At 42.7% G+C, this 20,824-nt stretch overlaps 2 protein-coding genes across 2 annotated transcripts in view; one reads left to right on the top strand and one right to left on the bottom strand.

Annotated features, from left to right (window-relative positions):
* The window catches only part of SLC2A9 (solute carrier family 2 member 9), a 146,586-nt gene extending 126,091 nt beyond the window's left edge, over positions 1-20,495 (top strand). Inside the window, exon 12 of the mRNA XM_071808576.1 lies at positions 20,209-20,495. Coding sequence (XP_071664677.1) covers positions 20,209-20,250 — 42 coding nt within the window. The 3' untranslated portion in view covers positions 20,251-20,495. The remainder of the gene's footprint in view (positions 1-20,208) is intronic.
* On the bottom strand, positions 13,120-15,871 carry DRD5 (dopamine receptor D5). Its single transcript, XM_065837219.2, has one exon. The coding sequence runs from the start codon at positions 15,183-15,185 to the stop codon at positions 13,728-13,730; it is 1,458 nt and encodes a 485-aa protein (XP_065693291.1). The 5' UTR covers positions 15,186-15,871; the 3' UTR covers positions 13,120-13,727.
* Positions 20,496-20,824: the final 329 nt, after the last annotated feature.

The raw sequence follows: 20,824 nt of genomic DNA, 5'->3' as shown, positions 1-20,824 counted from the left end.
CAAGGAAGGAACACTGGCTAAGAAGATCTTTTTCAATGCCATGTCATCTGCACAGTGCTGACTCAAATGGTTAATGATGTATGGGAATGTTAAATAAAACTTGAATAACTTTCTTTTATCAAGTCTGACACTCTTTAGATGTATAATTTAAAAAAATAATTTTAATCTTTTCCCAAGTGTGCATAAGGCAAGACAGTTACTCTCAAAACTTTTCCATAAGATTGAAAATATATGGAAAGAAAAAGACTATTTGCTGTCAAATGCCTCTTTGAGTTATGTCAGTGAATCAAACTCATCATCTGAACCACACTCCCTGCTTTGCAAAAAAAAAACCTCCTACCAATCTATTGCAAAGTTATACCCATGCTCTTACTGAGACAATGCATTAAGATGGTGTAAAAGTCCCATAATTCAGTTCTGAATCAGGCCTACAGTGGTTACAAGATACTTTACATAAACTAGGGAGGCAGAACTGTGTTAGGGCAGGGGTTTTGCATAAGAACTACAAGGGTCATAAACAACTCCCCTGTAAAGTAAAACTGAAAAGTTTGGAACTGTTTATCTTAAAAGTATAAAAACTCACAAATAAACCAGACTGGGAATTTTTCTTCCCTTTGCCATGTGACACAAGAAATAAGGAGGCATTAGATGAAACAGAGGAGCAGCAAATCAAAAGCTGATCACAGGAAGCAATTTTTCAAAAACTGTTTGACATTCTCCAATTTGAAAATGAAACTACAGTGAATTTCTAAGACCAAGTTGAATATTTACACAATCTTCAGCAATATCTAAAGTTAGTTAAAAACATAGACGAATAACGGCTCATCAAAGCTACAAGGGCAGTACTATTTGTAGCAAGTAGTACCATCTTTTATTATCCTCTATGACAAAGAGACTTTCAAGCACACGCACTTTGCTTCATCAGATATAGAGGCTTCAGATCTGAAGAAGGGCTCTTGTTCCAAGAAGTCTGACTGCCTATTGTATCAGTTAAATACAAGATATTATAACTTTCTCGGGATTTATAATAGTCAATGACAACAAAAATCAGCAACAGAGTACAAAACATCATGACTCAGACACCAGTATTTTAAGCACAATATAACAAGGAACAGCTACAGAAATGTCTTCATTTTGAGCTGCAGTGTTTGAAAAGGTTAGACAAACTGTGCACACATCTTAAGAGGTGCAACAGGTCCTTTCTTCTGGGACTTCAGTGCAAGGTCTCCCTGAAGACCTCAGCAACCTCCCTTCCCACTCCAGAAAAGTTATATTGGTTCATTTTCAAATACCTTCAATGCCAGACTGGTAAAGAGGACATAAACTTTCTTAGGTGTGGAAGAAGTTAGATCTAACATTTTGCCATACCCACAGTAGGGCTTATTAAAAGTTTGACAAGAGACATTTAAGGCACTTTTCGGTACTCTTCCTTCACTTCTTCCTATGGGAAGAACTTCATTCTGTGGGAGAATGATAGTTTATTTTGCACAGGTTGCTCAATAGTGACAGTTTATCTTGCATAGGTCGCTCAATGGACTTCATAGACCCTATAATTACTAACCAGGTCTGGATTCCAACCAGAGGCCAAATACAGAGATACTTTGTATAATCCATCTTCTGTGTACCTTCTGCTGCTGTGTTCAATATTTGCTAAGAGGTGGAAGTGGGAGGAAGAAACTGAGACTGAAATGAAGCCAGAAAGCAATCCAATTACTTCTTGCTAACCCTAGATGGTATTTTTATGCTTTTTTTTCTATAACTTTTAAAGTGTAGGTTTGTCAGCCCAGACATCTTATCTTTCCTTCTGATCAAATTCAGTGTTTTACCACTGGGGAGCAAATCAAGCCAGTGGTGTGGCAAAACAAGGGATACACAGCATAAAAGCCAAGAGGGTAGAAAAGCATTTCTGACTTCCTGTTAGCTCTCAGTCCAAAATGAGTGAAAGCTATGGGATGGGAATACCAGTCAATTAATTTTATCAAGGACTTTTGACCTGGACTGGGTTTTCAAACAGATGGGAACCATATCTGGGCTAAGTTTTCAAGGTCCATTATTTACACCAGGATCAGACCTTCTGAGCTCTGCCACTGGGAGAGGAGAACTGGATTGAGAAATGCTGCCAATGTGAGCCTGGGCCTCCAAGTCTGTCCTTACCGGAGGAAGGAAATATACAGGCGTAGGCAGCTCATAAACAGCTAGCATAGCATGGGATGCTGGGGCCATAAATTGTAAATCTTAATGTAGGTATCCACTTTTTCTTGTACTTCATCCTTCTCCCTCTTTCCTATATTATCTTCTTGAGTATAGATATTCTAACTCACAAAATGGAGACTGGTCATAATATGTAGCTCATCCTGTAGAGAAGGCAAACAGAAGGAGCATGAGAGGACTACATTCCCACTGTTTAAAGCCTCAATAGCTATTATGGCATCCCAAACTGCTGGCAGCCGAGGCTGGTGCAGATCCCATCACCTTCAACTGAGTCAGAGGCTTAACTGAATAGTTAAGAGTAGCAGAAACCTGACACAAAGAACAAATGAGACCTCCAAGAGCAATCCAAGGCCATAGGAAAATGGACATCTCTCTTCTCCAAGGATAATACATTATTATAGGGAGGTAGCCTGGCTGCAAAATTGGAATAAAACTACAGTCAGTCCACCACCCTGATGGACCTTGAGTGGTCCATCCTCACTTCAGTCAGAGATCAGTTGCAGATAAGCCAGAAGCTGAGTTGCAGTCTGGCCTCAGACCATCACAGCTTGCTAACTAGGAAGAATACACAGAGGTACTTTCATGTGACCTGAAAGACACCAACTTGAACACAGAATGAGACATGCAGGAATGAGTCTCTTCTGAATCTGGAGCTCTTTCATGGGAAAATGAAAAGAGGTTGTAGAGGACAATTTCTAGCATATATATATAATCTTCCTAGCTATTGTAAGTGAAAGAAAGAACTTAAATTGTAAATGTTTAACAGGCTGCAGATAACTGGTATGGAGGAACAGGGGTCAGTATCTGAAATCAAACTTTTGAACCCTCATGCAGAAGCCTGCTACCACAACCAATACAGACAGGTAATTTTTTATAAAACCTGGACTGAAGTGGTGCATCCTGCATCCTCCAGTAAAAAAGAGGTGTGAGACAGTCACCAGTTAGGTGTTCGATTATGCATTGTGCCTCTGCACATGGACTGTGTGGTGCTTGGGGTCCTGGAAAGCAGAGGCAGTGCAGAAAAGTAGGGTTCCTGAAATGAAGTAGTCATCTTGGGAAGAAGGGAGCTTGGAAAGAAGAAAGCTGGGATCTTGGCTACAAGAAAGATATGGAAAGTAAGTTTCCTCCAGCTATTGATTAGCAGCTCCCTAAGGAAACTATGAGACACTTTTAGGACTATTTATTATATCTAACCAAACAGAAAACAACTTTTCTTCTCGTACCAAACAATTTTCCCTAGTGGTCCAGCTAATATGCTAGGAAATTAAGAAGTAGAGCAGAGACAACAAAAAAGACAATTTTAGAATGGCAAAGTCATCTCTTTTAAATCATCTTCACCACTGAATGATCTGTCCTAGTATATTAAGGTTATAAAGTTTGTACTGCTGCCATCACTGAATTCATTGCATTTGTTTTCACACACAGGGCACTGAAGCATACCATCTTTTTAAAAAGCAACTGAAAGTCAAGTGTGCCTCTCCGAGTCACCAAATAAAGCTCTCAGCCCAGCAACGTGAAATTAAGGGCATCTTTTAGCCTCTCTGAGGCTTCATGAACATGCAAAGAGGCACAGATACAGCAGAAGCCATTCTCTGGCCAGACCGAGCTGGTGGGCACATCACGTAGGATGGTCCTCATTTTACATCCATTGGCCCCAGTGCTGCAAAACCCCACTCCAGGGTGTTGTAATAGTCTGTGTACATGAATGGATGCAGTAGTATGTGGGGGCCATTGCTTTGCTTCAGCTCACAGTGAAAGAATATAAAGTGAATGCTGAACCAGGTGATGCTCACAAGTGAGAAGGGGCGATCCTGCTTAATCTGTGCTTGCAAAGTAATTCAGTTTATACACTCTCATGTGGCATTTCAAATCCCGTCTAGCTGGGATCCAGATTCATTTGCAACATGTACAGGCATACTTGAGTGAATACATCTGTAACCTATAAGGTATTAAAATGCTTACATTTAAGTGGAATTTAGGTGCCTAAATTTAGGACAACAGTCTTGAAAAAAAATCCTGCTTCCCCAGCCAGCTGCTTTACAAGGCAGTATTTTCTGCAAGTGCCTAAAACTGTGCCATCACATACACCCCATGTGCCTTCATTTTTGCTGACACCTTCCCACCAGCTATGGAGAGTTGGCACCTGGACATTAGGTATTACTGCTTTGTTGACACTTGATTTACCAAGCACACTGAGAGCCTACCATTTAGCTTGACTCAAACACAGCCAGGAAGGACAATATTTGCAACATGTATCACAGTCTGGTATTTAGTGACCCTGCTGAAAACAGAGATTAAGCTTCTTCAAGAAGAGCTGCTGAGCTGCAGCATGGGCACTGTCTCTCCTTCCCAAACCTGGGGCACAATGGGGCCAAGACTGTGCTGTGCACAGATCCAGAGGGAGCGCAGTTAAGAGATGTTCACTTTTACCTGATGCGGGTCTTTGTGCTAACATGGTGAATACATTCAAGCAGATGTATTGTCACTTTTCATCCAAACAGTACATAAGGAACACATTTATATTTTGGAGTTACTCTGCAGATTTCTGCAGGCTGTTACCATCACCTGGGTATCCTGACAGAAACCACTAAAAGGTGAAAGGAAACAGGGAAAAAAGAGAAGCATTCTGCAAAGGTGTAAACCAGCACAAGCCTTGTATAGAACTGAGTATTTCCTATTAGATCTTCCATTATAAATAGCTATTTATTTATGAAGTTAAACCTTCTGCCTCTTAAGCTCATTTCCAACTGTCTGATCACTGTACAAATATCTGTACTCAATAGGCAAAGCGATAGTAGAAGTTGGTATTTTTGTGTTTGAAAAACATATTGTTAATACCTGTATCTAACAGAAAGCAGCACTCCCACATCTTTCGTACTTGCATACTGGCAGATTTGGGCTTGAGTCACTAAAAGTCAACTCCATAACGTCATGTTACAAGTTACCACAGGAGATCAGATTTTCACAATGAATACATGCATTCAATATATAGTAGCTAATTTTGACTATGTTCAATACCTTATTTGCACAGATTAAAGAAATCACAGTACTGAGAAACTGAGGGCCATTCTACCAGAGATTTCAAGTGGGACTAGGCACCTCCAGAAAGTTTCTGCAAGACAGACTTACTTCTGGCAATCCAGAAGAACTAGGACAAACCTCTAAAATGCCCTACCATCCCACAGCAAAAACAGCCGTATCCAGCACAGTGGGAAGATGATCTCAAAGCCCTCTTTGCTCACCACTCCTTGACTAATTACACCTTCCAGAATGATACAGAGTGTTGCTGTGGAAGTTATTTTCCAAGATTTAACACAATGGCATAAATATGATAGTGGATCATCTGCTGCTCAGTAGATTGACAGTTGCGTTTTACCTGTTCAACGATAAAACGAAGAGGCAATATCGAAGTAAATCAGAAGCAGTAGGCAAGGATTACACAAAGCAGGACAGTCTGTGGATCCTGGGAGCAGAAGGGGTGGGCGAGTTGTCCACTCTCAGCTTGCTCACAGAAATCTCATCCATCTATAGCCTTTCAGAGGCCCATGAGCCCCTAGGGATGCTCACTGCCCAGACACTATCCAGACCCCTTCACCCACTTGCTCCAAAACCTACTGACCTCTGTTATCACCCCTGACTCAGCTACCTGGGACCGTATCCATTCTTCCCTTGCCTTCTATCAGCTGCCACCAGATTTCTGGCTTGTAGGACCCTCTACTGGTTTATCTCATTCTTGCCCTAAAATTCTCTCCCTGCCTCCTAACCAGGTATTTTCTTCCCTGTCCCCAGACACAGCTGTTATTGCCAGGACATTCAATCTTGCCTACTTTGTTCAGTGCTGCTGAGCTGGTCCTCAAATTTGCACTTCTCGAACCCATTTGACCTATGAAACCCTGACCCTTTGTAAGCATTATTTTTAAGAGAAGAGCATCATTTGAATCATCCAAGTAGTTGTTTAATATAGAAAATGCTTCTACCTAAGATGCCATTTAAATTTTGAACACTGTGTTACCTAAATTAGATGTTTTGAAAGGTTATACAATACATTTTTATCTTCTGATGAAGAAGAAACTCTTTGCACACTGTCAAGAAGTTTGCACCTTCGTTTCACCAAATGGGGTAGACAGAAGCATTATTGAATATATGTTGTTGAGAGATATCCAAGAGCTACTTGTAAATCATTGCCTCCTTTTGATATGTCTCAAAATGCTTGTACTAATAACTAAAACATCAATTAGTAAATTATTATAAAAATTCTTTGAAATAAAATAGTTGAAAACATTTTGTATGCTCCCTCTCAGTGCATAATTTAAGTTTGGATTTTCAAAGATTCTCAACTCTAAACATCCAAAACACCTTTTGAGCATCTGGGGAGACTATGTACTTGTATTTGATTGTTGTGATGAAAGAATAATAGTAAAGCTTTAAGATCTGAATCACTTCCTTCTGGATGAATTTGCAAATTTTGTGAGAGAGAAAAATGCATGTAAATATGATTAAATATATCTGAGTGTGTGCATATAAAATAACACCTGTACGCATGTGTTTAAAATGAAATGCATATATACTCTTCACAATGAAAACATCCAGCCTTTATTTCTATAAGAGGCTAAAAATTAAACCTCTTGTAGAAAAAAACTCTGTTTATCTCTGTGCCTAATGTTGATCCATTCTCATTTTGTATAATCAAGTAAAATCCCTAAGAGCTTTAAAAAAAGTCTATTTACACTTGTCCTCTAAATTATGTCTCTGGTGAACAATCATGCGTTGAGGAGAGAAATGTTGTCATTTGGGAAAGAAAAAAAAAAAGTAAAAGATTCCCTTTTGGCTGGAGACTTAATGTAATTTAAGTGTAGCTTGAGGTCGTTCTGTATTTGGTGACGATGAAGTACCCAAGCAGTTAACTCCATGCCAGGAGCTTCTGTTCACCAAATGAGACTAATTATATGAAATTAACAGAGAAAGCAAAAGGTCAAGGCCAAAGGCTGGAAATGTAGATTTTTAATTTTGCTAAAAACCTTTCAGATTGGAAAAATTAGGTCAAAGGGTAAAAGGGGGCACACTCGGCTTCCCTGTTCATATTTTACTCATGGGACATTTTCAAAACTACAGCAGGTAAAGTTTAGACTGGATTTCTCCGATGTCCTTGGAAGCAACCAAGCTGTGGTCGAGGTTCATCTCTGCTCTGCAACCACCAGACTGTGATTTGCAGTGCTTCTCTGGGGCTCTGGAAAAACTATATGAATTCAGGATTTCTTCCATTCAACATTAGGCCCCTCAACTATGACATACACGCAGTTCAGATATCTAAACCCCAAGCAGCTGTCATAGCCACATCCGTTCAAGTGCTAGCCAGGCGGCAGCTAAACCAGAGAGTCTGCACCAACGAGATGTCATTTGCGACCACTTCAGAGAAAAGTGTGGTCTCACTTTAATGCAGTAAGTCATTAAAAACCTCAGGCTTCCTAAGCACTACATGCAGATTTTGAGCATCCCCTTGGGAGTAAGGGGTCTACCATGCAGCCTCGGTCCAGGGGGGTGGTGTTTGTGGCCAAGGCTGAGGTGCTTGTGCACCAGGAACGGCTTGGTGCCATGCAGTCCCCTGCAAGGGCTGGCTGGCGCTAGACTGATTTCATGCAAACTGCATTTATCTGTACACATTGCTGCCGTTTCTCCTCTTATTTTTCAGACCTTCCTCCTAATGTGGATCAGCAGATTATTAGTAGCAGGTTCAGAGCATTCCAGCTTCTTCTGGTAGCAATGAGAGCGCAGTACAAGATACAAACAAATATTTGTTGTTAGAACTGGGGAGTAATTAATGGGACAACTCTTTTTCATGGACTGGAGTTTTAATTTTTTTTCTTTTATGATTACTGCATTGTACTTCACAAACCTCACAAATGTGACTGTGATATAAGTAAGTCCATAAAAATGTTTAGCCTCCTTAAACAGCTGTCTGCTATAAATCTTACTGAAGATTATTTCCAGTCACAAATGAGAATGAATTTAGACTGTAACAAGATAAAATCATCTTGTAAATTTCTATTAAACTAAACCATCCTGGGCAAGCCAGCAGACTTCCTGAAAGAAACAATCCATCACCTGCTTCAGATTATAATATTACTTGTATTTTCACTCTTTACACCATTAATCCCATTATTGCTCACTTCAATTTTACCACTGCTACAATAAACAAAAGGCTAAAGAAACAGGCACTTCTTCGGTGCACCATTAATAATGGTGACCATAAGCCAGCACTGTGCCCTTGTGGCCAAGGCCAATGGCATCCTGGGGTGTATTAGAAGCGGGTGGTTAATAGGTTGAGAGAGGTTCTCCTTCCCCTCTACTCCACCCTGGTGAGACCACACCTGGAATATTGTGTCCAGTTCTGGGCCCCTCAGTTCCAGAAGGACAGGGAACTGCTGGAGAGAGTCCAGTGCAGGGCAACAAAGATGATGAAGGGAGTGGAGCACCTCCCTTATGAGGAAAGGCTGAGGGAGCTGGGTCTCTTTAGTTTGGAAGAGACTAAGGGGTGACCTTATTAATGTTTATATATAAAGGGTGAGTGTCATGATCATACGATCAAAGTGGAGATGCTCTGTGTGGACTTTGTGAAGCTCCTGCAAAGTTCAAAAAGCCTTCCAAAGTTTGAAAACATGGAAGTAAATCTGAATAAAACAATTACTTCTGCGTATCTTCTGGTGAAATGTTTTTGTTCAGCACGCCGAGTTTAACACATTGTCATCCACTAGCAGAAACTACCAGTAGTAATATTCATAAGAAACCAGGAGAAATAATTTCATTGCTCTGTGACCCAAGCCCACATCCATCACTGAGGTCTTCTACTGATTTAAATAGTCACTGAATAATTTTAACAATCTGATGAATCCAATTAAACAGTAACAAAGACGGCCTCAGAGGAAAGAAAAATCCGTGCGTAATCATTAACGCTGGCATAGGTGTATACCCTGCCTTCTGTGTGACAGTGACAAAAATGCTCTTCTTGTCAAGAGTGGCAATTTTGGCACATACAAACAGCTGAGGGACTTGTGACCTCTCAGACCTCCAGTCTGATGCACGCTCTGAACACTGCCTCCAGTCTTGTCAGTCTCTTGAATGCTGAATTTATACATTATTGACTCCTAAATGGTGTAAGATTGTGCTTAGTGTTATTTCTATAAGAAGCCCTCCTAATTTTGAAGCCTTTTTTTTTGCTATATGTTACAAAACATCAGAGTACTCAGTAGGGAGCCTCCCTGCAGAGGCACATCAGATGTGGCTGGTAAAAGTAAAAAACACAATGAAAGCAAAGGGATAAAACACCAAACTCACCAGATTTATTGCAGTAATTTTTCTCCCTTTGAGAAGTGTTTTGTTTGTGTTCACCTCTGAGAAAGTCATCTACATGTCTTTAGATCGGGGGGCGTGGGTAAAAAAAAACACAAACGCACAGTATGCAACCCACCACTCATTGTTAAAGACAGTGTTGTTAAAAGCTCTTTGAAGATTTGAATAGTGAAAGAGTCTTCACGGTGTCTGTAGTATAGAACAGTGTACTTTCATGTTCTCCATGTCCCAAATTCTTAAAAATGAACTAAAATACCTTTCCCTGTTCTGTTCTTTCACTAAAATTAACTCCTCTGTCACTACTGAATCCAAACAGAGAACATAAGAGACTAATATATTGGCCCTCTTTTGGTATGGAGTTATCCAGAACTAACAGAATGAGCCATAACAAAGATTTGGCTGGCTCAGGTAATTTAACAGTGACACATATTGCAAGGTAAGATAATTAGACATTAACACAAAATAGAAGCCGAAAATAATCAGGGATCTTGAAGGTCAGCCATCACTCAGGACTAGACTAAGTAATGATGACTCAAAGCCAAACTGCACCATACATTCAGATCATTAAAGTACAAAGGACAAAAAAAAAGAAGAACCCCAAAAAACTGCACTAGCAATAAGTGATCAGGCTTAATTAGGAAGTAAAACGCATAACAGGAGAAAGGCAACTTTCACGGAAGAAAACATGTTGACAGGAGGCACAAAGCCAGTGACACACATGAGTTCCGGAGTGACACCACAAGGATATGAGGATTATAAAAACCTACATGCACCTCCAGTGAACTCTGGTCTATGGCTAGGCAGATGCATTAGTCCTTAAGAGGGAAACCATTAAAAAAGTAGGGCAGCACTTTCATCCAAGCTTAAAAAAAAAAAAATCCAGTTAAAACAATCTTTTTTTGGGGAATGTGTTAATTAAAACAGCCTGCCCCTTTTTATAGTTCAAGGCAAAATACACATTTCTTTAAAATGTTTATCTATCTTACTAATTATGATTACGCTAGTTTTGTCAGTGATAAGTAATTAAGACACATTAAAAAGCAACAAATTGTCCCTATATTACAACGCAAGAAAAAGGTTTCCCTTCATATCCGTAAGGTCAATCTGTGCTTCCAGCAAAAAAGTACCTTCTCTCTGTCTTTTGAAGCAGAAATGTTCCCTTTCTGATGCTCCTGGGCTCTGAAGGATGAAGGCCCCTGACAGGTACATAGTCCAAGGAGAGAAATTACATCATAGAGCCACCATCAGAAATCATTTACCAGCTGAAGTCATAAGATAAATTAGTAATGGAAAGTGGCAGTTTGGCCGTTTTTCTGTATTATCCTAATCATGCTCCCAAGTTCTGGGGGCAGGCTAAAAATTTGCCTTCCTTCAGACCTGAAATAAGACTGTTTCTAATATTCTGCACAAAGCTGCTGTATAAACCCACTGATGGAGATGTCATCTTCTTGCACTCCCAGTGGTAGCCCACTCACTTATTCCAGAAACCCAGGCAGGTAAAGCCTCAACAAGGAAAAAGGCACCTATCAGGGTGATGCACCAGCATCTTCTTGTACACATCTACCCTTCCACCACACCTGCAGGTAACTGGATCCAAGGGAACTGTCACACCACCAGCACAGGGACTATTTTGAAGAGGAAAAGCTGCTTGTGGAAGTGAGGGGATGCCCTCCCCACTGTTACTACTGAAACTGCTCCGCTGCTCCATACTGCTGCTGGAGCAGGTGTAACACACAGCATCAGGCTGCACAGCCTGGTGGCATGCAGATACTCAGGAGGAGATCATGTTCTCTCTTCCACACTTCCCTGGGCTGTTTCTGATTTAATATGGACAAAATTAGGTAAAATATATTGCCCTGTGAGCTGGAATCATCGCAAGGTGGCTGCACCTCTTGCATCTGGATATCATAGGCTTTTTGCACAGATCCAGAAAGTTCAACATGCTGTACTAGCCTAAAAATTTGAGTAGTAACTAGAAAACGCAAAAATCTAAATTCTGGTTGAGATAATTCATCACCGCACCACCAGAAGCAGTTTCCCACATTTTTATTTGGGAAATTATTTTATTCTGCATAAGTTTATCTAACTTGGTAAAACTATGGTTAATTCACGGCAACATACGATTGATTTAGTACAGGAACAATAACGTACTCACCTTTGACGTCAAGCCATTAGTAGGTTGCATCTGGCATGAGACTTCTTTTTTTACAAGCTTCCCTGAGCCAGTGTCACAATACCCTTTTCTGAGGACAGCTGTAAAGCAACATTCCACTGAGATTTCATATCAACAGCAAAGAAAACACTCAGGTAGATATCAGTCTTCAGTGACAAGCAGTTGAAAAGATAATCCAAAGTGACAATATCAACAATTAATATCAAAGATACACAATGTCGCTTGCAGACAAAACCAGATTGCAGCAGATGCAGCCACAAAGGGATTTTGATCACATACCTTCTGCACTTCTTCCACCCCATATCCCAAAGGTAATGTAAACCAAACCTCTAACCAGTATTAGGGGCTTGACTTCCAAAGAAGCCCAATCCTAAATGAAAAACAGCCACAAATCCCAGCATCTGCTTAAATGGCTTCCCCTGAGCCACGTTGACTAGCTGACATCCTACCTTTTCCCCACACATCATATAGGGACCTTCAGTTCCCAGTCTGGGATGATGGGGAGGCCCCAGGTGAGGCTGGTCAGGACCATGAGGAGGAGGAGTGCTAGTGAGTCCTCACCTGCAATTTAATTTAAATCCGCTCAGCTCAGGGCATGGGTATTTTTATAGGATAAATGAATTTCAGTGTTGTTCATTTTGGGAGCTAAAACTTGAAACAACTATTGGTTTTGTTTTTCCTGCTTTTGATCATTTGTCTCGAAAATAAGATCACTTCTTATTTCTGAGCTGAACACTTACAAACGTTTCTAAAACAATTGATAGAAATGTTTTGATAGCTTAAAATACTCTTTTATTATTTTTAAAGACTGCTGTAAAATGTTTTGTAGACTCAAAGCACTTGAAGTATATTTAAATTCTATTTCATAAGTAAATAACTAAAGAAATACATCAACACCATTTTTTTCTTCTCTTGGTTTGAATGAGTTCTCTAATGTCTACACTAGGAAATGCTGATTACAAACAGCATTTTCAAACATAATTACTGTTTTCAGGCACATCCAGTTCCTAATTCTATCATGAAACTCTTCTCCTTAACAGTATCTTTAAAAAGTAAGTTCAAGTACAGAATTATGTGGAAAGTTTTAATAGGTTGTAGGTACGTAGACTTTATATTCTTAGCTGCAGAGGGATAGCATCGGTTATAATACTAAAGAAAAATAGGCATAAATGTAGCTGTTAGTAGAGCCATATAAAAGAGTTCATTTAAGTCAATTATTCCTATTAGCCTTCCATTCATTCAAAAATTGTATTTTCTATACAGACTATTTTGCTCTTAAAATAATAAGGTTTATCTGTTAGTCATTCTAACCATTCAAACAGAAATGTTAAAAGTTGGAATACTTGTAAACCTTTCAGGATGATAAATGAAAGATGATAACCCCTTGATCAATGTAACTTTTATTTATTTATCTGGGAACATGGCAAGGATATCATAGGCAACACTGCTGCCTAGAAGAACACGGATTTCACATAAACTGTTTTGGCAGAAACACGCATTTAAATAATCATCCAAATCACCACCTTGCTATTTCTATCTCAGGAAGAAAAAAAAAAAAAGCAAAACAAAAAACCAACAGAGAAAAAGAAACATAGCATCTGAACAAACAGCCAAGAATTTTTTTCTATTTGACGTCTATGCCAGCCACATCTGTCCCTGATTTTAGAAGTTGTAATACTTAGCACTGACAATGGCACCTTTCATTTGCAAACACATTATACAAATGAACTGACTGTAATTATACCACAACACCTCACCACAGCTAATCAATGCGACTGCCTGGTCCTCTCCCAGCCTGAGGAAGTGCTGAATTAAGTTTGTGCTGCCAGCTCCCTGTATGACAGTGTCTACATCCTGCAAAGTGCTACACATAGAAGTGAGTTTAGCATGAAGTGACTGACCAAACTACAGCATAAAATCAAGCAGGTTTTTCCACTCAGTGCTAATATTTTTTTTTTGTAAAATCCAAGAACAACTGACCAGGACAGGATGCAATTTAGTGTAAACCATTTGGAGTGAAAGGAGTTATTTTGCCTAGTGAAATCTCTCCCTCACAGTCCAGCTCACAGACAGAGTCAGTGGCAATCTCGTGGTCAGGGGAGATCTGGGACATTCTATCAAAAGGGTCTTCGCGATTTTCCTCACAGTCAACCACATTTGGGATCATGTTAACATAAGCAGTCACTATCTCCTTATGAAAAAGGGTGTCCTGGTTGTAAGAGATTAGCTCGTTGCTTATATTAACAGTCTCCACTGGAGTACTAGAGCAAAAATGACCGCATCCCAGGAGGTTGGAGAAGACCTTTCTGAAGTCAGCATTGAAGGCATAGATGATGGGGTTGAGAGAGGAGTTGGCCCAACCAAACCAGACAAAGATATTAAAGGTGGTCTCACTAACACAGGGAAGGCCAGCGTGGGGGTCACTGGGTGGGCTCTCACAGAAGGGAACCATGCAGTTCAAGATGAAGAACGGCAACCAGCAGCAGACAAAGACGCCCATGATGACGGACAGAGTCTTCAAGACCTTGGTCTCTTTCCTGATAGAGGACTTGAGGCTTGTGTGATGGTGGCAGTCAACATGGCTGCTCCGGCAGCTCTGCGCATGCTCGGCTGCCCTCTCCAGGGAAGAGATACGACGAATCTGCACCTGGGCAATACGGTAGATTCGAGTGTAGGTAACTATCATGATAGCTACTGGGATATAAAAACTGATCAAGGAGGATGAAATAGCATACGTCCTGTTGAGGCTGGAGTCACAGCTCTCTGATGGTCCAGTGAGAGTATCATTGCTGCCAGAGGTCCCATCAGAGGGTCTCATTGCTGCTAATGCCACCCATGTGGTGCTCATATCTTCTGCCCAGGTGGTGACAGCACCTGCTGCTGCCCAGCCAGTGCCAAATCCATCTCCAGTATCACCAGCAGCAACAACATCCCCACCTTTGTGCCAGTTGAGCTGGACAGGGATGAAGGAGATGAGCACAGATAAAGCCCATGCCACACTGATCATCACCAAAGCCAACCGCTGGGTCATCTTCCTCTCATAGCGGAAAGGGCTGGAAATAGCCCAGTACCTGTCCACGCTGATCACACATAGGTTCAGGATGGAGGCCGTGGAACACATGATATCAAAGGCCACCCAGATGTTGCAGAAAGCCCCAAAGGGCCAGTACCCAGCCACCTCAGCCACCGCTTTCCAGGGCATGACTAGCAGAGCCACCAGCAGGTCCGAGACAGCCAAGGACACGATGAAGATGTTGGTGACCTTGCTCCTCAGGTGCCGGTAGCGGACGATGGCCGCACACACCAGCACGTTCCCAAAGAGCGTCCAGAGGATGAGCAGAGCCAGCAGGCTGCCCGCCGCCACCTGCGCCACCCCGGGGGCGCCCGCCGGTCCCTGCGCCCCGCCGAGGGGTCCCGTCGCCGGCGGCAGAGGGCTCCGGCCGCCCCGCAGCATGGCTGGCGGTTCCCGCTGGCGGCTCCCGGCGGCGGGGCGGCGGCGGCCGGGACGCGCCGAGCAGCCAGCGCCGCTCTGCCGCCCGGCCCCATGGGGCCGCTGCCCCCCCGCCACCCCTGCCGGATGCACCCGGTCCCGCTCCGCCGTTCAGCGCGTATCGGGCTGCGGACTCCGCGTCCCGCCGCACATCGCGCCCCCTGCTCGGGATTCCTGTCCCGCCTCCCTCGGCTCCCGCTTGGGGTCCCCGCCCCGCGGCTCAGTACTTCTCCCTGCTCGGGGTCTCTGCCCCGCCGCTCTCGGTTGGAGCGCCCGCTCGGCTGCGTGGGGTCTGTGTTCCGCCACCGCGGCTCCCGCTTGGGGTCCGTGCTGCGCAGTTTAGCGCGCTCCCCTGCGCGGAGTCTCTGGCCCGCGGCTCCCGGTTGAGGCGCCCGCTCGGCGGCTCAGTGCGTCCCCCTGCGTGGGGTCTCTGTTCCGCGGCACCGGTTGAGGTACCGCGCCGCGTCCCGCCGCTTGCGCTCCCCGCTCCGCGGCTCAGCGCGTCCTCCCGCTTGGGGTTTCCACCGCTCAGCGCGCTCCTCTCCGCCGCGGGCTCACCGCTCCGCGGCTCGGCGTGCACCGTGCTCAGGGTACCCGCTCCTCGAGGGGGCCGCTCCGCGCCGCCACGGCTCCCGGTGGCTCCGGTCCGGGCTGGCGGCTCCGCCCGCCCCGCGCCCGCCGGGGCTCCCAGAGCTGCGAAGCGACGCCCCCGCTGCCACCTCCCCGCTCCCCAAGCCGGTCCTCCCTCCACCCCCCCGTCGCCCTCTGAGCATGCTCCGCCGCCAGGGACGCGCCGTCCGGGCCGGGGGGTAGGGGCGCTTGTGAAGAACGGGACGGCGCCGCGGAGGCGGCTGTCATGGGGCGCTCCTTTCCTCCTTCCCTCCCGAAACCGAAACATCCTCGCGGTTTTCTGCAGCCGTCACCGGCTTTGTGCAGTGAATTCCCGCAGCTGGAGGGAAGAGTGCGGTGCCCACCTCGGAAATGGTGAGAAACCCCCTGGACAGTATCCCAGAGGAAGCGGCGCGGTCGGGGGCGGCCACAGCCACAGCTCGCTTGGCCTTTCGCTGAGAGCGAGCGGGGCAGAAAGTTACGGGGCAAGCGGAGCGGGAGGGTCTCACTTTCTCCTATAGGGATGGGAAGTGTAGCCTGGTCGGTCATTGTTTCAAAAGGTTCTGCTGGACGGCTGAGATGCATTACAGGTAAGAAACCAGGCAAACGAAATCCAATTCTCACTCCTTTCAGCTCTTCAATGGGATCAGTCTCCCCCCTCGGTAAAGCTCCAGTGCAAAGAGAGAACGAACAGAGCTATGACCCTAAGCAGTACAGGTGTGAATGCTGTGCAGTTGGACTTGCCATGCACTCATGTCACACTTGTGTTTCAGAGAACATGCTTTAGTGATTTTTATTCAAAATATTACGTATTTAGTTTCTCCAAAACCTAATCCTTTTTTAAAAACCATTTATAGAGATCAAACCCGTTACTGAATCAACAGCCTGGTTTGGCTCTAGAAGGGCTGAGAATGCCGCTCTTCAGAGCTTTCCAGCTGCTTCTGCACGCAGATGGGGAAGGACAAGGCCCACAAAACTCACTATACCTTGCTGGATCTAGAGTGACATGAAGGAAGATTAAGTGTTAGTTACTAAATAAAGAGTAAAAATAAAGAAATAAACTCTGCAACCTTCTAAACAATTTTCTAAAATCGTCACAAGAAAAACTGGAGCTTCATTTTAGCTCTCACTTAAGAAATTGGCACTGCTTTTCCACATTTAAGCAGAGTTATATTTAATATTGGAGGGAGAATTTAGCTTTTGCCATCACTGAATTCTAAACAGCATGACTAAAGCTGTGATGCTGAGGCAATGTGTTGCTTGCACAAACTCTGCCTTCCTAAGCAATGCCTCATACAAGTTGTATAAAGACAGATTTGGACAGGTACTTGTGCAGGTGCCTGTTGAAACTGCTAGTCCAGAAATGTGGATATTTTCTGTAAAAAACGAATGCTCTGATTTGCTTATTTAGCTTTTATTCATGGCTTCACCACTGTAGAGGTGTGGGCGTTAACATGCAAATCCAGCAACACAAATTATATGTATAATACAGTATCTATATGCGTGTATGCATTTACATTCTATCATCTGTCTACTTAATAGTAATAGGAGCCCAATAACAACATAGCCTGCCCACAACTAGCGCAGCAGCAACATGCACACACTGGTGGCTTGGAACCACCAGTTCAGCACTAGCATTGGAAGCAAAGATGCTGGGGCTGTGGCTGGGAGCAGCGGCGGTGCGGGCGTGTGTTATCTCCCGCGGGTGGTGGAGTCAGGCAGAGAGGAGGTGAAAGCAGCTGAGAGAGACCCCTTAACCCGTTGAAACAAAAACTGTCAGAGCTCACTTGTCAGACATCTAAAGAATGAAATTTTACTATGCTTTCTACAGTACTGTCTGCAATAGGCAGACCAGAAGTATAGAGGAGTGTCCAAAGTGTCTCATCACAACTCCAAACCTGGCAGTATTCAAGAAGCAATTGAACAATGTCCTCAGACACAAGGTGTGAACTTTGGGGTTATCCTCTGCAGGGACAGGAATTGGACTCGATCCTTGTGGGTTCCTTCCAACACAGGACATTCTGTGATTCTATGATTGCATTTGTCTGTCCTGCTCCTGTGTAGCTCAGAATGTAGAGGATAAAATATCCTCTCTCACCTATTTTGTCTTTAGCAAATGTTCTTGAATTTCAGCTGATGGGAACTGAAGTTGCTCACCACAAACACCTATGGAAAAAGACCTCTTATTGAGCTGCGGGAAGTTTCATCAGCCAAAGACACACCTGTACCTGTAGGTGCACTTAGTGATAGTCTTCAATGTTGATCCAACACATCATGCATACTCAAAACTTTCAAGTCACAGGAATTCTCTGGGAGATCAGAAATATTTTCAATGGTAGTGGAAAATAATATTGGTTTGTGATAAGGTGACACATGAGACTAACACCACCACCCTCCCCACTAATAGGCTCCAGTGAGTTGGGAAGAGGTGGAGAAGGAGCAGGCAACAGCACAACTGCCTTGCTGCAGCGCTTGTACCAGATCATTCATTGCAGCAATAGACCAGAGCAGTGATCGTGAAATGGGGACATTTATGGTGTGTTATAATATTCCGTCCATTGCCATCAATATTTTTGAGCCAGAGATAAAAACCTTTAATATTTATAGGTTATTAACATCCTTTTTTAACTTTCTGTAGGCAGTTTGCATATAAATCTCATTTTAAGAATAGTCCATTAAAACCACAGCTGTCACTTGCTGAGAGGTTTGGGGTGGCTTTTTTCATCCTGAAATCATCTTTGTAATGGCTTTTGTGCTCCTCCTTCAGAGCTTTTTCTCATTTTTCCTTTTTTATTCACCTGTTAAAATTGCACTTCTCTCTCACAGCTGGCAGATCGGTAGTAATGGAATTTAACTGCTATTGCAGTGGTTCTGAGTGAAAAAAAAAAATCTTTGCAGTTCCTGATTTTAGAAATATATGTTTTACTAGCTCTTTCCCTTCGTTGCCACATATTCTATTTCCATTTCAAAATACACAGATACACTGTTCTGCTGAATGTTATTTATTTAAAAACAGACAACACTCAAAAATGCACACAGTCTCTCATGTAAGAGGTAGTCAGCACGAAGAGATAAAAAATAATGCCAAAAGGAAATAAAAATATAAAGGTGCAGATGTACTGCTGAGGATTAGGCTATAAAAGCATCCCAGCAAAAACCTCCCATTACGGTTAGGCTCTAAACCAGCCAAGAAGAGGTAGTGGTAGGGATGGAGAAGGCTGGAAGTCACTGTACATTAGGCCAACTTAGTGAAGTAACTGGATGTGTTCTTAACTGTAGAAGTATGCTCAAGTGGAGCTATATTTAGGAGCACAGTTGAATGTATGCTTAAGGAGCATCGGTTTTAGTCGCTGAAGCTGAAATGCTTTACTGCACAGGGATGGACAAAGGTGCAGCTGTATATAGAGCCATGTGAATATATTGAGGAAAGAAGGGAGAGAACTAGTGCAATCAATTTATTCAGCACAGAAAATTCCTTGCAGGCTAGGTCAGGTTCTGCTGTTCGTCTTTCAAATAAAAATAAATATGAGCAACTGGAAAAGAATGAGAAAAGTGTTTCAGGAATTATGTCTGGGAAACTTCCTTAGCGAGCAGAGGGCACCAGAAGGGTTAGAAACAGCTGGCGATTTCTTACAGAGGGAAAAGTTTTCTGATAATGGATGACAGTCTTTCAGGTAAGATTATAAAGACTGCAGTGACTAGAAAGTGAATCTATGAGAAATCAGGGTACAGATAAGATGCAGATTTTTAACAGGATGGTTAATGGCTGATGCAGTTGATTTCAGGTTGTAATGGATTTTCTGTCATTTGCAGTCTGAAAGCCAAGGCTGAATGCAATTCTTCGAGACTGTGCCTCAGCTCACCCCCCAGCTCTGTCTTGGTTCAGATGGTACCCAACTGCATTCTGTAGTTTGCTTTGTGGGAAAAATCATTTTAGACTGTTGCAGTTGTCCCAGCTGGCCTTAAAACCTGTTTAAGGTTTTGTTGACTTGGGACTGTGATGGATAGTATTAATTAACCATATATAACAGAATGAACTGTCCTCCCAGTATCTCTGTTGCTGCTTTTTTTCTGTAATGAGTGTGATACGGTTCCTGCATAAGCTGTTCATCACTCTCAGGGTGAAATCATGAAGTAATTGAAGCTACCAGAAGATTTCCAAATTTTTTTTTTATTATTATTCATGCTGAGCCTGACGTCATTTAAACCGATAGTAAAAGATGAGGCGTGTGCCAGCCAAGATCGAAAGCAAAGGGAATAGGACTGTAAATATGATTTCCTGGTGGACCATCTTAGTTCATTTCGTCTTATAAAATATTATCTTGTATTTTTGGATATTCATAACTATATACTAAAAATTAGTGTGATTATTTTTCAGGGGCTACAGAAGGTGCAGCTAATACAGCAAAAGCTCATGTGATGAGCAACTACCAAAGATCAGTGACATCTGAAGCAAGATAAAGAAAAAAGAAACTGATTTATACAGTGATACAATTTGGGTATGTTATTCATATTCTCTGGTCATGCATGGCTACATCCCAGGTGAACATCTATCCGGAGGAAACTACCAAGATAAAAAAGCGATTGTAATTTTCTAATACTGAACATTTCAAGATTTTATTTTGTCTTTTGTCAACTATATTACCAAACTTCAAATAAAAATCAGGTGGCTTAATTCCCAAAGAAGTCACTGTAATTTTGTCTCTGGCTTAAATAGTAAAACAATTTGCCCTATGGAGTAATTTAAAAACAAATTTCTTTTCAGTGTTCCAGTTTCTCTGTTTCTCTAACCCACTGTATATTAACATAACCTATGAATTTCATGTTGAATGTGTAAATGACAGACTTTTTTAGTTAATAATTTTTATTGGAACACTTGCAAGCAGCATCTTTTATCTTAGGATTTTACCCTGTCCTTTAGCTTAGTGTGAGACTGTCTTCCACAGACTGAGTAGGAAAAGCAAATCCCTATGGAATCAAACAAACAGTAATTT

The sequence above is a fragment of the Patagioenas fasciata genome, chromosome 4 (assembly GCF_037038585.1).
Source record: "Patagioenas fasciata isolate bPatFas1 chromosome 4, bPatFas1.hap1, whole genome shotgun sequence".
NCBI classification, from domain to species: domain Eukaryota; kingdom Metazoa; phylum Chordata; class Aves; order Columbiformes; family Columbidae; genus Patagioenas; species Patagioenas fasciata.
The sequence above is the reverse complement of the archived record's forward strand: the minus strand, read 5'-3'. Positions and strand labels throughout refer to the sequence as shown.